The sequence below is a fragment of the Sceloporus undulatus genome, chromosome 3, assembly GCF_019175285.1.
Source record: "Sceloporus undulatus isolate JIND9_A2432 ecotype Alabama chromosome 3, SceUnd_v1.1, whole genome shotgun sequence".
In the NCBI taxonomy this organism is placed as follows: domain Eukaryota; kingdom Metazoa; phylum Chordata; class Lepidosauria; order Squamata; family Phrynosomatidae; genus Sceloporus; species Sceloporus undulatus.
In genome coordinates, this window is record NC_056524.1 from 126,187,367 (window position 1) to 126,206,647 (window position 19,281).

At 43.7% G+C, this 19,281-nt stretch overlaps 1 protein-coding gene across 2 annotated transcripts; it reads right to left on the reverse strand.

Moving 5' to 3' along the window:
* Positions 1-235: 235 nt before the first annotated feature.
* On the reverse strand, positions 236-19,061 carry CLN5 (CLN5 intracellular trafficking protein). Of its 2 annotated transcripts, none has more exons than XM_042459845.1 (4): positions 18,905-19,061; positions 12,796-12,961; positions 10,318-10,543; positions 236-3,477 (listed from the first exon to the last, which is right to left on the reverse strand). In XM_042459845.1, exons 1-4 carry the CDS (start codon positions 19,006-19,008, stop codon positions 2,960-2,962), a joined length of 1,014 nt encoding a protein of 337 aa, XP_042315779.1. In that variant the 5' UTR covers positions 19,009-19,061; the 3' UTR covers positions 236-2,959. The 2 variants fall into 2 exon arrangements, with proteins under 2 accessions (XP_042315779.1, XP_042315780.1); XM_042459846.1 differs by having other exon boundaries at positions 12,796-12,935; positions 18,905-19,059.
* Positions 19,062-19,281: the final 220 nt, after the last annotated feature.

Consider the following 19,281-nt stretch of genomic DNA (forward strand, 5'->3'; position numbering starts at 1 on the left):
AGGGTTCAGTTCCTGGCTCGGCCATGAAACCCACTGGGTGACCTGAGGTTGAGAGTATGAGGATGGCAATGGCAAACCCTCTCTGAAGAAACATACCAAGAAAAACCCATTATAGGTTTGCCTTAGGGTCGTCCTATATTGGAAACATCTTGAAAGTACACAACAACAAACAATAAACACATTAAAACAATCAACCCATCTTTTAAACTTCATAATTTATTTTAAAACCATATAGATAAGGCTTCTGGAAGAGATTGGTCTTTAATGCTGTTTTAAGTTCATACAGTGTGTTCAGCTGCTGAATCTGTTCCAGCAAGTTGTAGAATAGTCTAGGGGTGGCTGAAGAAAAGGTCCTCCGGCTGACAGTTGCCAATGTAGTCCTGGCTGATTGAAGTAAATGCCCGCCAGAGTGTATAGACAGGATTATATGGGGCGAAGCAATCCTGTATGTAACCTGGACCCAAACCACATAGGCACTAAATCATCTGAAGCCAAACTGGATAGTTTTACCCTATCTTGGAGGAAATGATCCCTCATAGAATAAAGTCCCAGATCAAGGTAGCATAAACTCATCTTTCACATATGTTCTCACTGTCCAGTGGTTAAACTATATTCTGTGGTCTAAGTCATACAAATGTGATGGCAGCCTTGTTAATTTTTTTAAAACTTACATTGAAGCAATCAGAAGAGGCACACTTTTTTTCTTCAAAGCCAACAATGAACAGGAACAGTCCAGGCAGCTTGGGAGCATGGCATTTATATGCCACATGCTCCCACGCTGCTTGGAAGTTGAGCGGCCGCCCAGACGTGGGTGGTATGAAGACGCTGCAGCAGCATGGCATTTACATGTCACAGGCTGCCACAGTGTCTGAAAGCCAGCCCATCTGTTTTGCCCAAAGCAGAGGATGGGATAGTGATCTTCACTCTGCCTGTTGCATATAATGATGGGAAGATCAACATGCGGTGATCACACGATTAGACCCGAGAGCAGGCTTAAATCAAGTGAATTCTTACATCAATTTGACACTATGTACAGTATGTAAAACAACCAGCTAGTGATATATGATATGATCAGAGAGCTCATTGCCCCTTTTTATGCAGAGGAAATGAGCCCCAGAGATAGTTAAGTGAGGAGAGTCATGTGCAGGGGACTTTTCACCTGAAAGAGTTATCAGTGCAATAAAGGCGTGTGTGAAACACACATTAAATGTAAATGCCTGTTTATAAAAAACCCAAATTATACAAAATTTAATACACAAGAAGTCAGTTCTTAAAAGTAAGCCATTGACATTTATTTTCAGGTTTATGGCACAAAAGATAATACTGTAGAAGTCAATTCATTGATACTAGTATGAAAAACAATTCCAGTGATGGCAAAAAATGGTTGGCAGTCAACAGGAAAAGCGTTTTTAAAATGAAAGGTTGCAAAAGGCTAGTAATTCAGTACTTGTGACTCATCTGGGTGCCTATGGCGAGTAATTACCCCCTGGGTTGACAGCTGCCACAGTATTGCCTTGTGCAATGAGCAATCCTATGGCAACAGCAGTTGCGGCTTTCTCCTCTAAAGCCAGTTCACATGGCTCAGCTATCTAAGAACCAATTACTCTTCTCCTAAGAATCAGTGTGTTTCTGGCAAAAGTCTTAGCCTTTAGCCATTACGTTTTCTTCAACTAGGAAGTGGGAAACCAGATGTGGGGCCAATATTTTATACCTGCAAGAGATGCTCAAACTTACATTGTGCATCTACCCACATTTCGTAGCTATTTGGTTTGCTGCCAGTCATTCTAAGGTAAGATTGTGGCACTATGTATGTATCCAGTGCAGAACATCTTAAGAAGGCTTACATCCACAGCGCATGGTATTCCAAATATAGATTCCTAACAGCCACACACCTTCACTTATGAATTCTAATAACTGTGGTCCCTAAATAATATTAGCGAGATAAACCAGTCCATCATCTGCTACAGAGACAAAACTTCTTTAGGTTTTTCATTTACATTGGAGTGGCAACTGATCCGGGGACCAGTTTTCTGTTTTTGAAACCTTCTGAATGCTACACACACTGCCAAAGGAGGGGGAAAAAGACACCCAAGGGGTCTGTAGGTCCATCACTGGCTTTGAAAGCAGGTATTTCATGTTAAAATGGGAGAGGAGGGCTACAATTTATTTAACGTAGGAATTGCTGCACCTCTAGACTTCCAAGAGATGCAATTCACCCGTTTTTAGTCAGAAGAGCAGTTCTGAAAGTCTGGAATGATCAAGGGGTTCACAAAACAACTTTTTTGTGCCACACTTTGAACACCCCTGACTACATGATTGTCACTATTATTTTCAATGATACACCACTTGAAAGTCACTGTTTCAACATACTGAGATATGCCATCTTTGTTCTGACTTTCTCAGCTGACTGCTCTTGTAGACCTACAGGATTAGAGTAGGAAATGGGCTAAAATGAAAACAGAAACTTGTCAACATGTGGAAAATCACCAGTTCAGAAGACAGCCATCCTGGATTTAAATGCAACCAGTATGGCCATGCTTGTTAGGGAGAATGGGTGTTATCTGCCATATCTGCAGTCTACCAGACTGGGAAAGACTGCAGTATTCTCATATGAAACAGGCACAGGGCCATGTATGTCTTGATGGAGCACTGTACACCTATCAAAAACATGAGATTTTTATTTTTTGTACACCACCCACCAAAAATTGATCCCAGGGAGTTTATCCCAAAGAGTATATAGAAAAACAATGGGGCAAGTACAAATTCTGTTTAAAAAAACCCTCATGTTCTCCTTCAACATGCGGTAAGACAGTTTAGTTCACATGAATTCAACTTGTCCGAGGAATTATTCCAGTACTGATAGAAATCCAGATGCCTGCAATAACTTGCTGCTTTCCACATCACCCTGAAAGAATTTCATGGCCTATCTTCGGCAAATTGAGGTACTAACACTTGCAGGTTAAACGACATGCCTAAACTTTGTGGCATTTGAGACAGGCAATGGGGTTTCTTCATAGGCTATTTTCACATATGGATACTTCATGGGCAAAAACCAATAGTCTAGATTGTAAAAGAGGTAAAACTGATGGTCCAAAACCACTTTGTCAAATATTCTCAAGAGGTTTATGAAGAATTCTTTGACTGAATGAACAGGTTCAAATGGAAAGTAGAAGTTCCTAATAGCAACAGCTAGTGTTTTGTTTCCATGTTGCCCAAATATAGTTGTTTCATTCCCCAAACAAGTGGGCTCTCCACTAAAGAGGGTAATGGTGGTGTAATTAGTTTGTATCCTCTTGAAGATGGCCCCAAGTTCAGCCAGTTTTTGATATGTCCGTTGTACAAACTTGGCGCATTCGTAAGGCTCAAACCATGCTCTAGCATTTTCATCCGGGCTATCTTTGACGGTCCATGTCTCGTAGTAAATGCCAGTGTCATTGTCATATTTCACCCACTTTGCCATTTCATTAAATATTGTTCCTGTAAGAAAGCAAAAATAACAACATTACTCTGCTTAGATTTGTATAGTATGTTTTCTGAGCCAAAATCTGCAGGCCAGAAAATGCAGACTTCACAAAATAAACAAATAGTATTAATTGCTATGATCTAAATTGTACTTTAGTTTGAATTTGAATAGACACATTAAAATGAATAGGAATTGGACATTAAAGCTTCATTGATTTCAGTAGGTCTACTCTAGTTGGGATCAAAATTATATTTAGTTCAATGCTTTTATGCATTCAACATATTTGATTTAGGTTATTCATCAGGACTTGAGCACATAATCTCCCTTTTTAAAAACTATTAAAATAATAATCATAATCATAACCTAATTTATTTATATTCTGCCTTTTCCCAAGGGAATCAAGGCAGATTACAATATAAAATATAACAATAAAATATCAGAAGGATAAAAATTCTCAGTTATAAACAGATGAGCCTTACTAAAAAGTTCACACTGTCCATCTGTACAAAGATATACTGTAATAGAATTTACTCCTACTGCAAAAGAAAAATTCAGGCATAGTCATAAATGAGAAAACTCATTTTCCAAAAACTAGAATAAGTGGGATGAGGACTGTCTGGCTTGGTTTACATAAGAAAAGGAGATAACATTTCAATACATTTCAATTCTAAACCTTTCAAGGGTTTACTTTCATGTCCCATTTTCTGAACAACATACACAAAGTGTTAAGTCTCTCCAGGTTTTTACAACTTTTAGCAATCATTTAGCATACCACAATCAAGTTTACAGCTCATCTTTAAGAAAACAAAAATAGTGACTATAGAGGATTACATAACTTTAGAACAGATATGAAGACATTGAAATAGTTCAAGATTGAACTCATTTGAGATGTGGAGCTGGAGAGGAATTCTACTGATCCCATGGACTGCTAAAAAGACAAATAAATGGGTGCTAGAACAAATCAGGCCTGAACTCTACCTAGAAACCAAGATGACTAAACAGAGGCTGTCATACTTTGGCCATATCACGAGAAGACATGACTCACTAGAAATGATGATAATACTTGGTAAGGTTAAGAGAAGAAGGAAAAGAGGAAGACCACATTCCAGATGGATAGCCTCAATCAGGGAAGCCACAGCCCTGAGTCTGTAAGACCTGAGCAGAGCGCTTGATGACAGGGTGACTTGGAGAACTCTCATTCATAGGGTTGCCATACGTCCAAGTTGATTTGAAGCAGCTAGCAACAACAAACCACAACTAATGACAGTACAATTACAGGTTTATGATTCAAATTGTTCACACCCACAAAGACAGATAAGAACAAAAAGGTACCACAGGGTACAATTTCCTGAACAGTGAGCTTCAATATTTCTGTGATAATTTTGCATCGAAATTCATATGCTTTAGAGTGCTCACATCTCTCATGAATTAGAAGACCCTATACTCTCACTGGCACCAACACTTGGTGGTAATCAAACACCTAATGTGGGCATGAACTTTTATTTACAGCCATAAGGACCAGAAGAGGTCTTTTAAACATGTAAATTCATGCTGAGAGTCTTGAGGAGCTGAATGACCACAGCTCTGTCTATGAGCAATTTCTTCAACTGAGACTAATGCCATACCCTTGCATGAACCAAAGGTCTTGTAATAATTTTAGAACAGGCCTGGCAAGATGTTGCCACTCATTTAGGGTGAATAACAGTTCCTTCCAGGATAGTAATTTGTTGGGCCTGTTGCTCAGTTCCCTGTAGGCTATGGTACAAAAAAGTGGATCTGAAATATAGATACATATAGATTTTCATTATTTTTCCATGCGATGCCAAGTAAGGTGCCATCAAAGAAAAAAGACATCTACAGGCACAAAAGTAATAGATGACCAGGTGCTCAATGGCAAGAAAGGATTAGGTGAGCCACAGGGAAGCTCATGCCAACTGGAATTTGTGGGTATGTTTTTTTCTCTAGCCTATTCTGTAGTCACCCAATTTCTTTCTACAAGGTACAAGTCACCTAGGTTTGAAAATTATACAGCCATCTCTTATAAATGATAGCCCTGTTTAAATATTTGAAGGGATGTCATATTGAGGAGGGAGCAAGCTTGTTATTGGCAGCTCCAGAGGCTAGGACCCGGAGCAATGGATGCAAGCTACAGGAAAAGAGATTCCACCTGAACATTAGGAGGAACTTCCTGACAGTTAGGGCTGTTTGACAGTGTAGTGGAGTCTCCTTCCTTAGAGATCTTTAAACAGAGGCTGGATGGCCATCTGTCGGGGATGCTTTGATCGTGATTTCCTGCATGGACTGGATGGCCCATGTGGTCTCTTCCAACTCTATGATTCTATGATTCTAAATGTTTAGTGTATATACTCATGTATACATCTAGAAATTTTAGTCAAAAAATTGATCCAAAAAACCTGAGTCAACTTATCCATGGGTCAATGTGAGTACTGCATTTTAACAGAACTACCTATAATTATCATGCTCCAACAGAGCTGTGTTTAACTTGTGTTAAAATTCTTTAACTAACAGGGCTGGGGCTTATACGTCAGCTGTGCAAATTCTGTGAAACTTTTACAGGCTCAATAAAATGCCTACATATAGCAGGTGGTATGAATGATCTAAGACAAATAATCATTCCACACACAGTAGGTAGTTAAAATGTGGAATTCGCTGTCACAAAATGTAGTTAAGAGCTGTCAACATTAAAAGGGGATTGGATATATTTATGGAGGATGGGGCCATCACTGGCTAGTAGTCAGGACAGTTACATATCACCTCCAGGATCACAGGCATTGTGCTTCTGTATATCCATTGTCAGGGAGCACAAGATGGAGGGTGCGGTCATCCTAGTGGTGGCCTTCCCAGAAGCAACTGACCGGCCACAACAGATGAGCATGGCTTTTCTTATGTTCTTATTCTCCTCTCCTGTCAATGTGCATTTTCACACCCTCTTTCCTAAAAATAATCTTCTGCCTGTTTCACACCCTCTGTACTATTTGTTGGGGAGGAGAGGAGACAGTCTGCATGCCTCCATATCCATCACAATATGACACAGACCATAAGGACACACGCCCTTTCCCTTCAAATTAAGAGAGCAAGGAAGGAGGAGGGAGAAATATTGCTTATGACAACAAAGGCATGAAGAGCTCAAGTCTCATGACATACAGGCCAGTGGCACCACTAGGGTTGGCGTCACCTGATGCAATAACTCATGGTGTCACCCCCTCCATTGACCTCCTCCCCTACAGAACCCTCCCACTGAGCCTCACACCACTCAGATCATCTCTTCAATGTTTTAAAGGGAGGTAAGGCAACTGCCACAGCCCGTTTATGTGAAAAAGCAATGTTTGGGGAGCAGTGGTGACACTTCCCCTTAGGGTGCCACGTGATGTGTCCCACACACCCTCACGCCTCCTAGTGATGCCCCTGATATAGGTTGAGTTTCCCTCATCTGGAATTCATTATGGACATCAGGTATATGCAAATATAAGTATGCCAAAATAATAAAAAAAAAACAAACCCAAAATCCAAAACACTTCTGGTCCCAAACATTTTGGATAAGGGACACTCAACCTGATAATGAATAGGCACAAAGCTTCATGAATGGATGTTTGTAAGGATAGCTATATATAATCTCCATTATCACAGGCCCTCTCTCAGCATGGGAACCATTCCATGGATGGTATGGCATGAACTGCCTCTAAATTTTCTCACAGCTTCCCCTCCTGAACCTCAGATTCCCCAGAAATTGGGTCCTTGATAGTCTCTCCTAGCATCAGTTCTCCCTGGGCAGCTTTTGACTTAAACACACCGCATACACACCCCTTAGTTTTTCTGAGATTTCATTGGATTAAGGCAAGGATGTCCAACATGTGGCCAGGGAGGTGCATGCGGCCTGCCAAAGGATTTCTGGAGGCCCGGGGCCAAATGGTCAGGAGGAGGAAGATAACTTGGCTCCCAGTCCTCCCTGATCACACGGAGCTTTGGAGGATGGGAGCAATGGACTCTTCCCCCAGACTTTGCCTCTCCCTCCCAGGAGAGCTTTTGTTGGAGGCAGGCTTACAGCCCTTCTCACCCCTTTGGCCAGACAGGCCCAGAGGGAGCAGTTTTTTGCAGGGCAAGTGGCAGAGTAGAGCCGGGAGGGCAGAGAGAGAACAGGGAGCAAGACAGCAAAAGAGCAAGAGAAGGCAGGGGCTTGGGCCATTAAGGGTCTTCACTGGGGTGTGGATGGAAGTGAAGGAGGAGGAGGAGGCTGCTGCGCTTTTGGCAGGCGGCCTAAAATCTGGCCTTGGGCCCTTGGTTTGGGGGGGGGGGCAGGAGGAGGCTGCTGTGCTTTGGCAGGCAGCCTGGGATTCGGGATCCTCATACTCACAAGGCTGCCCACCTGGCAAAGCCCCCAGGCCACTCAAAGGCAAATGACTCGGCAGAGGAGGGGGAGAGACAAGGCAACCCACTCATCGCATTGTCCTTCTCATTCTCTGCCGTGTCATTCACCTTCAAGCAGCCTGGGGTTTTTGCCAAGCAGGCAGCCATGCCACTCAAAGATGAATGACTTGGCAGAAGAAGAGGAGGACAATGCGGTGGGCTGGTTGCTTTGTCTCTTTTCCCCGTCCTCCCCCCCTCCTCCTCACAAGGCTGCCTGCCTAGCAATGGGGGAAAGAGACAAGGACACCCACCCACATTGTCCTCTTCCTCCTCTGCTGAGTTGTTCACCTACAAAGCGGCAAGGCAGCCTGTCTGGCAAAACCAGCAGGCCACTCAAAGGCAAACGACTTGGTAGAGGAAGAGGACAACATGGTGGGCGGGTGTCCCTGTCTCTTTCCCCATCCTTCTCCTCTTCCTCCTCCAGAAAGAAAGGAAGGGAGGAAGGAGGAAGGAAGGGAGGAAATAAATAATCAAGGAAGCAAAGATTTGAAAAATGAAAGAAAGAAGGGAGGAAGTGAAGAAGGAAGAAAAGAAAGAAAAAGAAGGGAGGGAGGGAGGGAGGGAGGGAAAGGAAGAAAGGAGGAAGGGAGGAATGATCACTTCATTAATTGTACTAAGAGACAAACTCCTTTGAGGTCCTTGTCTCCTTGATCTCTTTCCATTCCCACTGGACATTATAGGATCCACTGTGCAACCTTAACAATTAGTGCCTGACGTTGTATATTCTTCTCTTCCTCTTTCCTTTTATTTCATGTTTCTAAGAGGGTAAACCCTTGTACAGGGACTGTCTTCTTTTTAACCAATAGCTATGCAGGCTGCTCTAGGAAGCAAGCCAGGAAGGAAGCAGATGCTCTTGTTTTCTTTTACAAGTTAAAAGAGATGAGTCAAAACTCTTGACTCACCTTTCTCTCCTCCCACCTAAATACTCATGTAAATAATGGATGTATTTGCAATTATTGACTGCAGAGTGTCTCCTACTGCTGTAGACCTTAAAGCAGGGGTTGGCAACCTCCAGCCCATGGGCCGGATGCGGCCCGCGGAGGCCTTTTGGCCTGCCCCTGCTCAAACCTGCCGCCGCCACCGATTACGGCTTTTCGCCGCTCCAGGCGCCACCATTTTATTTCTCAAAATGGTGGCGAAGTCTCGCATGACCTTTCCCGTGGTCGCGCGAGACTTCACCGCCATTTTGAGAAACAAAATGGCGGGGGCCTAGAGGCGAAGTCTCGCGCGACCACATGAAAGGTCGCGCGAGACTTCGCCAACATTGGTGGCGGGCTCTAGGAGGCCCACTGCGGTGGCCGGGGCCCTGCTACAGAGCTCCAGCGGCAGCAGCGGGCCTCTGGGAGGCCCGTTGCAGTGGCTGGAGCCCTCTTGGAGGGCCCCAGCGATGGCAAAGGGGCCAGCAAAGAGGGGGAGGCCTCCAGCGCTGCCGGCCCCTGCCGGCTCTTTCCCAGCCTCTGACAGGACCTGGGGCCCCGTCAGGGGCCGGCAAAGAGGAGGAGGCCTGGCCCCTGGAGGGTGGAAGCTCCTACCCCAGCATGCGGCTCCGCCCATGGAGGGTGGAAGTTCCACTCCTCCCGGCTTCGCCCCCCCCAGTTGTCTGAGGGACAGCAACCCGGCCCCCGGCTCAAAAAGGTTGCCTACCCCTGCCTTAAAGCTTGGCCAGTGTTAAAATTACCAAGATGCTTGAATAACAATGCAAACAGAGAATAGTAAAGAAATAAGGCAATGCTTGGGCAGATGAGATCCTTTAAATGTTTTTGAAGTTTAATTCATGCCTGTTGGCTACAGTGTCCAGGGCTGGGGGAAAGTGTAGATTTGCAAAGAGCCACCCATCTCTACTGTACAGTATAGTTAACTTTGTCCTCCTGAATGGAATTCTATGGCCCTCCAATTATTTTTTGGCTATAACTCCCTGCATTACACACCACTGTCTATATTGGCTAGGGTTGCTGGAAGCAGCAGTCCAAAAACATCTGCATAATTCCTATTCCTGGCCTAAGATCTAGTGAAATCAAGAGTCATTTCAAAATACAAACAAAATAAGGGGACAACTTTCTGTTTTCTGTGGTGCAGAAGGGCAAGAAATCAAAGCAGCTCACTCTTCACTGAGCAGGTGAGGCAAATAGTACAGAACTGAAATATTATGGAGGAAATAACTGCTTTCTAAAGGTGAAAACACAGCCAAAGGCAATCTGGAAGAAATCTTTTCAGTTTTTTTTAAACATTATTATTATTTCTTTTATTCAGTTCCACAGAAAACATAATAAGTTTTAGGAAGTTACCCATGCACTGTGGACACAATAACTTTAAATTTATTCTTTGTGTAAATAGAGAGACAAACTTAGGCATATTATCCTGTGACAATAAGAAAAAACAAACCCTAAAATCCTAGACTGTATAAACAAGTGGCAATGTTGGTTTTTTACCTGAAATTGTAGTCACCTGGACCAATGTCCCATTCTCTTTCCAGTGGGCATCATCTATTCCTTCATAGAAGCAGGCAGCTCCTTGGTTACACCAAAAAGGTGCAGACAGGTTTGGTCGCAGATGTGGAAATGTACAATTTCCTAGCTGGAAAAGTTCATACCACTCCATTGTGTAGTTCTTCCCGGACAAAGTGCTCTTGAAACCAACAGCATCGTGCATGATTTTCTGAAAGAGGGAAACAACCAATCATGATGTAGGCAATACAGTATTTTTTTATTCATTCTATTTCTATCCTGCCTTTTCCTCAAGGAGATATGTTTTCTTCCTCACTTTATATTTGCAACATCCCTGTGAAGTAGGTCAGACAGAGCATGAAAGTGACTGGCCTAAAGTTATCCAATGGATTTCATAACTCACTAGGGACCTACATCTGGATTTCCCAAGTCTGAGCTCAACACTTTAACCATTCACCTGTTAGACAATTAGACCATTTGGTAAGTCCCAAACATCTGTTATGTTGTCAGACAATTAGACCATTTGTTAAATCCAAAACATCTGTTATGTTGTCAGGCAATTAGACCATTTGGTAAGCCCAAAACATCTGGAGAGTCAAAGGTTCTCCACCACAAACTAGGAGGAAGAGGTGAATCACTATAACACATGAACAAACATTGCTTCTTGTTAATGGCTGTCAAGGCAACTTCGACTAATGGCAGCCCTATAAATGATAGACCTTCACTTCACCTTATGCTCAACAGCCCTAGTCAGCTCTTGCAGACTAAGGGCTGTGGCATCCTTGTTTGAATCTATAATCTGGAATATGGTCTCCCTCTTTTCCTACTGATGTAGTGGCTTGAATGTTGGACTACAACTCTGGAGACCAGGGTTTCATTCCCTCCTCAGCTATGTAAACCCACTGGGTGACCTTGGGCAAGTCACACTCTCTCAGCCTCAGAGGAAGGCAAAGGCAAACACCCTCTGAACAATTTTTGCCCAGAAAACCCCATGATAGGTTTGTCTTAGGACACCATAAGTCAGCACCAAACTTAAGGCACACAATACACACATGCACACACTTTTCCTACTGCCTTCTGTCTTTCCAAGCATTATTGTCTTTTCTAGAGAGTCATCTGTTCTCATGATACGTCCAAAATACAACAACCGCAATTTAGTCATCTTGGTTTCTAGGTAGAGTTCAAGGTTGATTTGCTCTAAGACCCATTAGTTTGTCTTTTTACCAGTCCACAGTATTCACAGAACTCTTCTTCAGTACCACATCTCAATGAATTAATTTTCTTCCTATCAGCTTTCTCATTGTCCTGCTTTCACAACTATAACAATAAATTGGAAATATAATGGCAGGGACCATTCTACCATTGGTATTCAATGATATATATTTAGTTCCTTCATAGCCTTCCTTTCTAGCCTTCTTCTAATTTCCTGTCTGTAGTCTCCAATTTGATTAATGTCTGAGGCAAGGTATGGAAAATCTTGAATTATTTCAATGTTTTCATCATCCACGTTAAAGTTATATAAAGTTATGTAAATCCTCTGTGGTCATTAGTTTTGTTTTCTTAATGTTCAACTGAAAACCTGCCTTTGCACTTTCTTCTTTAACTTTTTTCAGTAATCGTTCCAAGTCTTTGCTATTTTCTGCTTGTAGTATGGTTTTATCTGCATATCTAAAATTGTTGCTGTCCCTCCAGTTTTCATGCCATCTTTCTCAGAGTCTAATCCTGCTAATCCTACTTATGATATGTTCAGCATGCAAGTTAAACAGCTAGGTGATAAAATGCAGCCTTGCCATCTGGAAACCATTCAATTTCTTTGTATTCTGTCCCGACGGTGACCTCTTGTATTGAATACAGGTGATGCATCAGGACAATTTAATGTTGTGGCACGCCTATTTCTTTAACAACAATCCATAGTTTTTCATAATCTATACATTCAAAGGCTTTGCTGTAATCTATAAAGCACAGACTGATTTTCTTCTGAAATTCTTTTGTATGCTCCATTATCCAACACATACTTACACTACAATCCCTAGTGCTTCTTCCTTTCCTGAGCCCAACTTTGACATCTGGTATTTCTCACTTCCTATATAGCAAGTCTTTGTTGTCGAATTTAAAGCATAACTTTGCTTACATGGGAAACAGTGCTAGCTAGGATAAAATATTTAAAAAGTGAACCCAGTAGTGTAATTTTAAAAAGTACTTCTTTAATCAAGTTCTGAAATGATACAAAAATAAATAAATCAAAGATGTAGAAACCTCCTGCAGAGAGTACTCCAAAGTTGCCATGTTGGTGTTTCCTAAATACATTACACATCAATCTTGTTATACATTAACCTAGTTAAATATATTAGCTAGGCCCAGAATGAATGAATTTATGCCAATCCATCTACATTATACTTCTTAGTTTTAATGTTAGTTGGGGTTAGTGTGGGAAGAAGGGAGAGAAGGAAGAAGTCACCATACCATATGACCAAGGAGGTCTCCATATTTGAATTCCCAGACAGGAGCCTGCAATCGATACACCTCCAAGACATCCTTGTCGCTCATCACTGGAATGGGAGAGCCAGTTGGACAGAAAGTGTAGAGGGCTTGGCAGTAAGGATCTGTTTTAGGGCGGTAATCAAAACGCCTGCATTAAAATAAATTCATTATTTCAAAAAAATAAGACACAAAAATATTTACACAATAGATTGACAGCTGCTATGCTTCTCTTTCACCTGCACATCTTGGGGAGTTTTCTTTCATCTAAGTATACATATAATTTTCCAATTCCCTGTAAAAAGCTTAGCCTGGGAAGCTTGTGAGTTAACACTAGGCTTTTCATACAATATCAAGTTCTCTTTGAAACCATTGCCAGTAGGCAATAAGCACATGTGTGATTCATCTTTTAAGGATGCCAGTACATCCAATATTTGTTTCATGGCACTCTAATCAAAGAGCTTGCCTAGACTGCAATTTTGCCTGTGTTCCCTCCATATCTCACCAAAGAAGTAAAACAAGAACTGAAAGACATGGGTCATTAGTATCTTCCCCAGCACCATTTACAATAAGGAAACAGGTGGCCTTCCGGATGAATCTGGCTTGCAGCTCCAGCCAACTCTCACCACTGGCTTTGTTGGACAGGAGTTGCAGCCCATCGACATCTGGAGGGCTGTCCATTCACCAACTCTGGCTGAATGTTTTTCCAAGTGCTCCAATACTATGTTGGGGTGAGAAGATTTCAGATTTATAAGTTCTCTAGTCTTTTGTACAAGAACTCTGAGATCCACCAGATGAAGCCTGTAACAGAAGGTACACATCTAGAATTAAAGAATCTTGAATCCAATAATTTACTCTGAGCACTCTTGATCACCCTAACCTTTCTTTTCATTTCAGAAATAGTGAGGGCAGAGTGTGGCCCTTCAGATGCTGCTGAACTGCCAGCACAGCCAGTGGTGAGGAATGATGGGAGATGCAGTCCAACATAATGTGATGGTTTGCACTTTGCCTACCCCTGATTTAGAGTAAGAGAGTAGAATCACTGGCTAATATTATTGTTAAACAAATGAGAGTAAGATAACCTGTAAACGGTAGATATACTGAAAATTGCCCTAAGAGCTACCAGCAGTGCCTGCTTTATCTTTTGCCTTCTGAAGTACTGTATCAGAAATATCTTTGATACTTTGCCTGATCTATGTTACAGCACATGATGAGACAGGTAAGGAATGTGACCTACCATGAAAACTGAGACTGTAAGCTTGGCTAAGAACATTCAGTGGAGTGAGGGCTGAATTGGGGACTTTACCCTTCACATACCACAAAATCATATCACTGGACACAGACTTGCAATTTACAAAGTTCTATCAGCACTGGAGGAATGGGCGATTAGCAAGGTGATTTTATCCCCCATTTCTCCTCTCAGCACCAAGCATTTCTCCTCAGATTATTGAAAAGCAATGAGAGATCCTCTAAACTAGGCAAACATGTTGGATAAGGAAACTGGAGAAAACTATAGTCCTGCACACTTCATCCAACAGGAAGCCTCTGCTGGATCTTGCATTCCTCCAAAGAATGGCAGAAACCTTTTTATCCTAGGAGCGACAAGCCTCCAGGCCACAGAATTTTAGCGCTGGAAAAATTTCTTGGAGCTTGTTCTTCTTTCCTTATGATAATCTGAGGTTTTTCCTTTAACCCTTGGTCCGACTACTGGCCCCAGTACTTTCCCTAATACACTCTTGTAATAAGTGCCTTAGGGATGGGTCTCAGTATCCTTATTTTATATGTGTTTAATTATTTTGGTAGTGTGCTTATAATGTTTTTTGGCTATAAATTAATTCAAGCCACTCTTTTGTAAACAAGAAGGAATATAAACTGTATTTACAGTCAGATCTTAGGTCTGCATCTTTTTACAGTTGGTTCTCAAATTGTGTGGTTACATTATATACAGTATCTTCACTACTTGCAAACTATTTCCTTTTTTCAGTTCCTTCACTGAATTTGCTTCAACTTTAACCTGTTTTCTAATTCCCTTAAAAATCTAATTCTAATGCCCCTTCATCTGGATTATGAATCCTGTCAAAGTCTGGCTCAACATCCCCACAGAACAAGGCAGATATGAGCCACCCTGAACTGGCTCTTAAACTCTCAACTGACACACTATAGTCCTTTCCCACTCACTCATCCCCTTTTATAGTCACTCCTCAGGCAGCCCCTACCTTTGCAGTCAGCCTGACTCTGACTGGCTGTTGGGGAAACTCCACTCTGCCAGTGATTCGCCACAGAGGTCATCTAGTCCAACCTCCTGTTCAGGATATGATCAATGCCCCCCCCAACCGAGCAGTAGGTTGGAGTAGATGATCTCCAAGAAAACTTTCCAGCTACAGCATCTCCCACTGATGGCAACCCAGGTGTTGGGCCGGGGAGGGGGGGGACCTACAAGATCCAAGACCTGTCCCCAGCTCCCGACAGGGCTCCAGCCTCATCCCCTGAACAGCCCCTGAAGCCAGGCTCAGGGCAGAAGCTTTGGGAGGGAGGGAGAGAGGAGGGAGGAAGAGGGGAGGGAGAACAAAAGGTAGGAAGGAAGAGGGAGGGAAGGAGGGAGGACATCTGGGTGTGGCCACATGGTTGCTCTATCATTAGGGTCAATGGGACTTGAGCACCCACAGATTTTGGTATGGGGGGGGTGGAATGGGGTGCAGAACAGATCCTCTGTGGATACTAAGGGCCGACTGTATAAGGAAAAGTCTGCAGGCTGTATTCTACCTGCTACACATTTCCCAAGGATTTGGCAGTGTAGTGCTACGAGCATTTGACTACAACCTTAGAGACCAGGGATCGATTCCCCACTCGGCTGTAGAAATCTTTGGGTGACCTTGGATGAGTCACACCTTCTCAGCCCCAGAAAACCCATTGATGGGTTTTTCTTAGGGTTACCATAAGTCAGAAACAACGAGAAGGCACACAATAACAACAAGAACAAACAGTTAAGCAGCAGAATCAGCACCCAGAGCTCAGGGGGTATTTGTTCCTTGGAGGGGGAAAGGAGACCAAACATGTTAGGCAATAGACTGCTTGAGAACACAACGTGAATGTTAAAAGGGTCGATTAGAAGCAAACTAAACCCCAGTACACACCGCCAGAAGTGGTGTCCTGGCAGCAATAGTAGGGCTTAGGACCACACACCAACCGCATAGTCCTGAGCCCTACTACGTGCGGATGGTGGCCTGATGGCGGTGTCCAGTCCACACAGGCGCCATCATCTTTATGTAAGGGACACACAACATCCGCACATCGCTGCGCGTTCATAACACCATGAGTGCGCCAGTGGTACACTCGTGACTTAACTGGGCACTGCAAGAAGAACCCAGAAGTACCAGGTTCTTTTTACTCCGAAGGAATGTCATGTGGTTTGGCGGGTGCAGCGTCCCTCTGGAGTTAAAATGGGTGCCTGCAGACCACCGTTTTCAAGCAGCCTGTACTGCACCTAAATCATAGTAGAGCACTTCAATCTATTTCCTCCATCCAGCCCTGACTGGCAGCAGCTCTGGGCCTCAGGCAAACAAGTGTCTTCTCCATCACATGCCACCTGTACCCTGAAGGTGTGTCAGGACTGAGCCCAAAGCATTCTGTTCATAAAGCTCTGCAACCATACAGGATGTGTTGTCCCACATTACATTTCAGCCCACTTTGAACACAATATTGGACATGTCACACAGAGGTAATTGTTCTGTACAAATTCCTGTGCAACATTATGCCATCTTGTGGTGTTGCTGTATTTTAATCTGTTGTTCCCTGCCTCAATCCATAGGCAGAGGAGGGTTATTATTATTAATAGTAGTAGCAGTAGTATTACATACACTTGAGTGGAGAAAGCCAGTATGGCGTAGTGGTTTGGGCATAGGACTAGGACCCTGGAGAATGCGTTTTGATTCCCTCCTTGGCCACGGAAACCCACCGGGTGACCTTGGATGAGTCACATCTCTCAGTTCCAGAAAACCCTGTGATAGGTCCACTTTAGTGCTGCCTTATGACTTGAAAGCACATAACAACAATGAGAGCCAGTATGGTTTAGCAGTTGGAGTGTTGAACTACAACTCTGGAGAAAAGGATTCAATTTCCAGCTTAGCCATGAAACCCATGGGGTGATCATGGCCAAGTCACACGCGACATGCAATGGCAAACCTCCTCTGAAGAAATCTTGTCAAGAAAAACCTAAGATGATAGAGTCATCTTAGGATCAATATAAGTCACAAACAACTTGATGGCACACAACAACAACAACAACAACAAAGCCAGGATGGACAAGCTTGAGGCCAGTGGGATCTTAGGCCTAGTTCCTGTTTTGAACCTAGTGGAAAAAGCATACACTTAGAATCCAATCATTCCTGTTTTGAGGAAACACTAGAACTGAATCGTCCTCACAGTACTTCTACACACAAATCCCATTCCCTGGTTGTTCAAGCTTTCTTCCTTACAACAGTATTCATGAGGCTGCCACAAGCTGACAGGTCTCTCTCTCTCTCACACACACACACACACACAATTAATTTATGGGGCTGAGAGGAAACATTTTGTTGCTCTTGTTAACAAATTAGGAGTAAAACAGAATCTTTGCTAACATAATACTTACTCTACCAGCAGACCCAGACTGCTGTCCTGCCCACACCTCTTATACCTACACCTCTCCTGGTCACTGTATAGGATGGTGACAATGCAGCCTAGGGGTGGAGGTCTGGTGTGTGCCTCCAAGGAACAGGGAAGCCTCCAGCCCTCCAATTCCACAGATCCAGGGAGAAGAGATGCCATCCTTTCCCTGGAGATGCCCTACATTACGACCTTTTGTCCAGGAAGAATTCCAAAATGCCCTCCATTTTCAGCATGACTAAGATGCATGTTGAGCAATATCACATTTGCTGTTCCTCTTCAAGAGGTATGTCGTCTACTTGGCAGCCTGTCCTTGATGCAAATAAGGGGAGGAGACGGATCCTTCTGAAGTTCTTTTTTCCTAAGAGCAGCAGCAGACAAGACTGAGGGGAGGGGGTTGTTTCTCAGAGAAGAAAGGACAGCAAATGTTAGGTAATGGGTGTCTTGAGAACACTATGTGACTCATGGTGACCCTGCAGATGAGACACCTCCAAGAAACCCTCTCTTCCACTTCTCTACTGTTCCTGGAAGCTTTGGTTCAAAACACGCTACAGAAAAAACCCAGTTAGAGTCTGCTTTAACTGCCCTGGCTCAGTGCTTGGGACTCCTGGGAACTGTAGTTTGTTGTGGCACCAAAACTATCTAGCAGAGAAGGCTAAATGTCTCACAAAACTACAAATCCCAGTGAAACGGGGCAGTGAAAGCGGTCTGAAACTGGATAATTTCTGCAGTGTGCTTTGGACCTTTGACTTTTAATGCCCTCCATGCTCCTTGGACGCCCTCCATTTTGTAGTGAGGACCTGTGGTCACCCTGCCCAGACCCTGGCGAAGCATATGGGTTTCATGCAAAGTTCCAGAGAGGGGCTAAGGAAGGCTCCTGCTTGAAATCCTGGAGAACATTTGTCATTGACCCAGAAGATAAAAGTGTGGCCCAGTGCCTCCACTTCATTTTATAAAGCAACTGGCATTCTGGTTTGCCATTGAAATCAGGCAGCAGCTGGCTGAATGAGCTTTAGTCACGGAAAAATAGGTGTGCGATATTTTATGAGACGGCCAACATCAATTTATTTCTTCTTTTCAGCTAAATAACATTAGATGGTGTCATAGTCAATATCATATCAGTGATAAAATGAAGGTTGATTTATAGACAAATACTTAATTATGATAATCAAGGGAGCAAACGTGGTGTAGGGCAGTAGTCCACAAACTGCGCCCTTTAAGAGAGTTGGACTTCAACTCCCAGAGGCCTCAGCCGTGTTGGCCAATAGCCTGGGATGCTGGGAGCTGGAGTCCAAAATCCCTTAAAGGGCGCCGTTTGAGCTTCGGACTGTGACTTTGGAGGAGAGTGTTCCAGTCTCCCGCTTGGCCATGGAAGCCCACTGTCTCAGCCCCAGAGCCCAGGAAGCAGAGGCGGGGGCAGGAGGGGTCTTGAGGGACGCCTCTGGCTCACCTGTAAGGCACCGGCCACCGGGGAGGCCGAGAGGAGGGCGCCGTCCAGCAGGCCAGGCTTCCAGGATGGAGGGCCAGCAGCAGGAGCCAGCAAAGGGCCGCCATTTTGCTCGGAGGGTGCTGCTATTGGGGAGTCAGGTGACCGAGAGGCCCAGGAGGGGTCAGGTGACCGCCAGACGGAGAGAGCGCGCATGCGCCCTTGAGGCGGCTCTAAGATAAGGCTGCATGGTCCACACTGGAGAATAAATATTGGCCGTCGCCTCAGAGGAGGAGGAGGAGGAGGGGCGCCAGTCCAGACCCTCCTGGACTCCAGTCATAAAAGAAAGGGATCGTGTTAGTTAGGACTAATACATGGAAGCATAACCTTTCCTAGGTCCA

What these genes read in the sequence shown, in the direction of transcription:
- CLN5 (XM_042459845.1), bottom strand. Translation starts at nt 19,008, where the DNA reads ATGGCGGCCCTTTGCTGGCTCCTGCTGCTGGCCCTCCATCCTGGAAGC. An exon ending in CGGTGGCCGGTGCCTTACAG is followed by an intron (nt 12,962 to 18,904) that starts GTGAGCCAGAGG and finishes ATTTTAATGCAG; the next exon opens with GCGTTTTGATTACCGCCCTA. An exon ending in CCAGGTGACTACAATTTCAG is followed by an intron (nt 3,478 to 10,317) that starts GTAAAAAACCAA and finishes GCTTTCTTACAG; the next exon opens with GAACAATATTTAATGAAATG.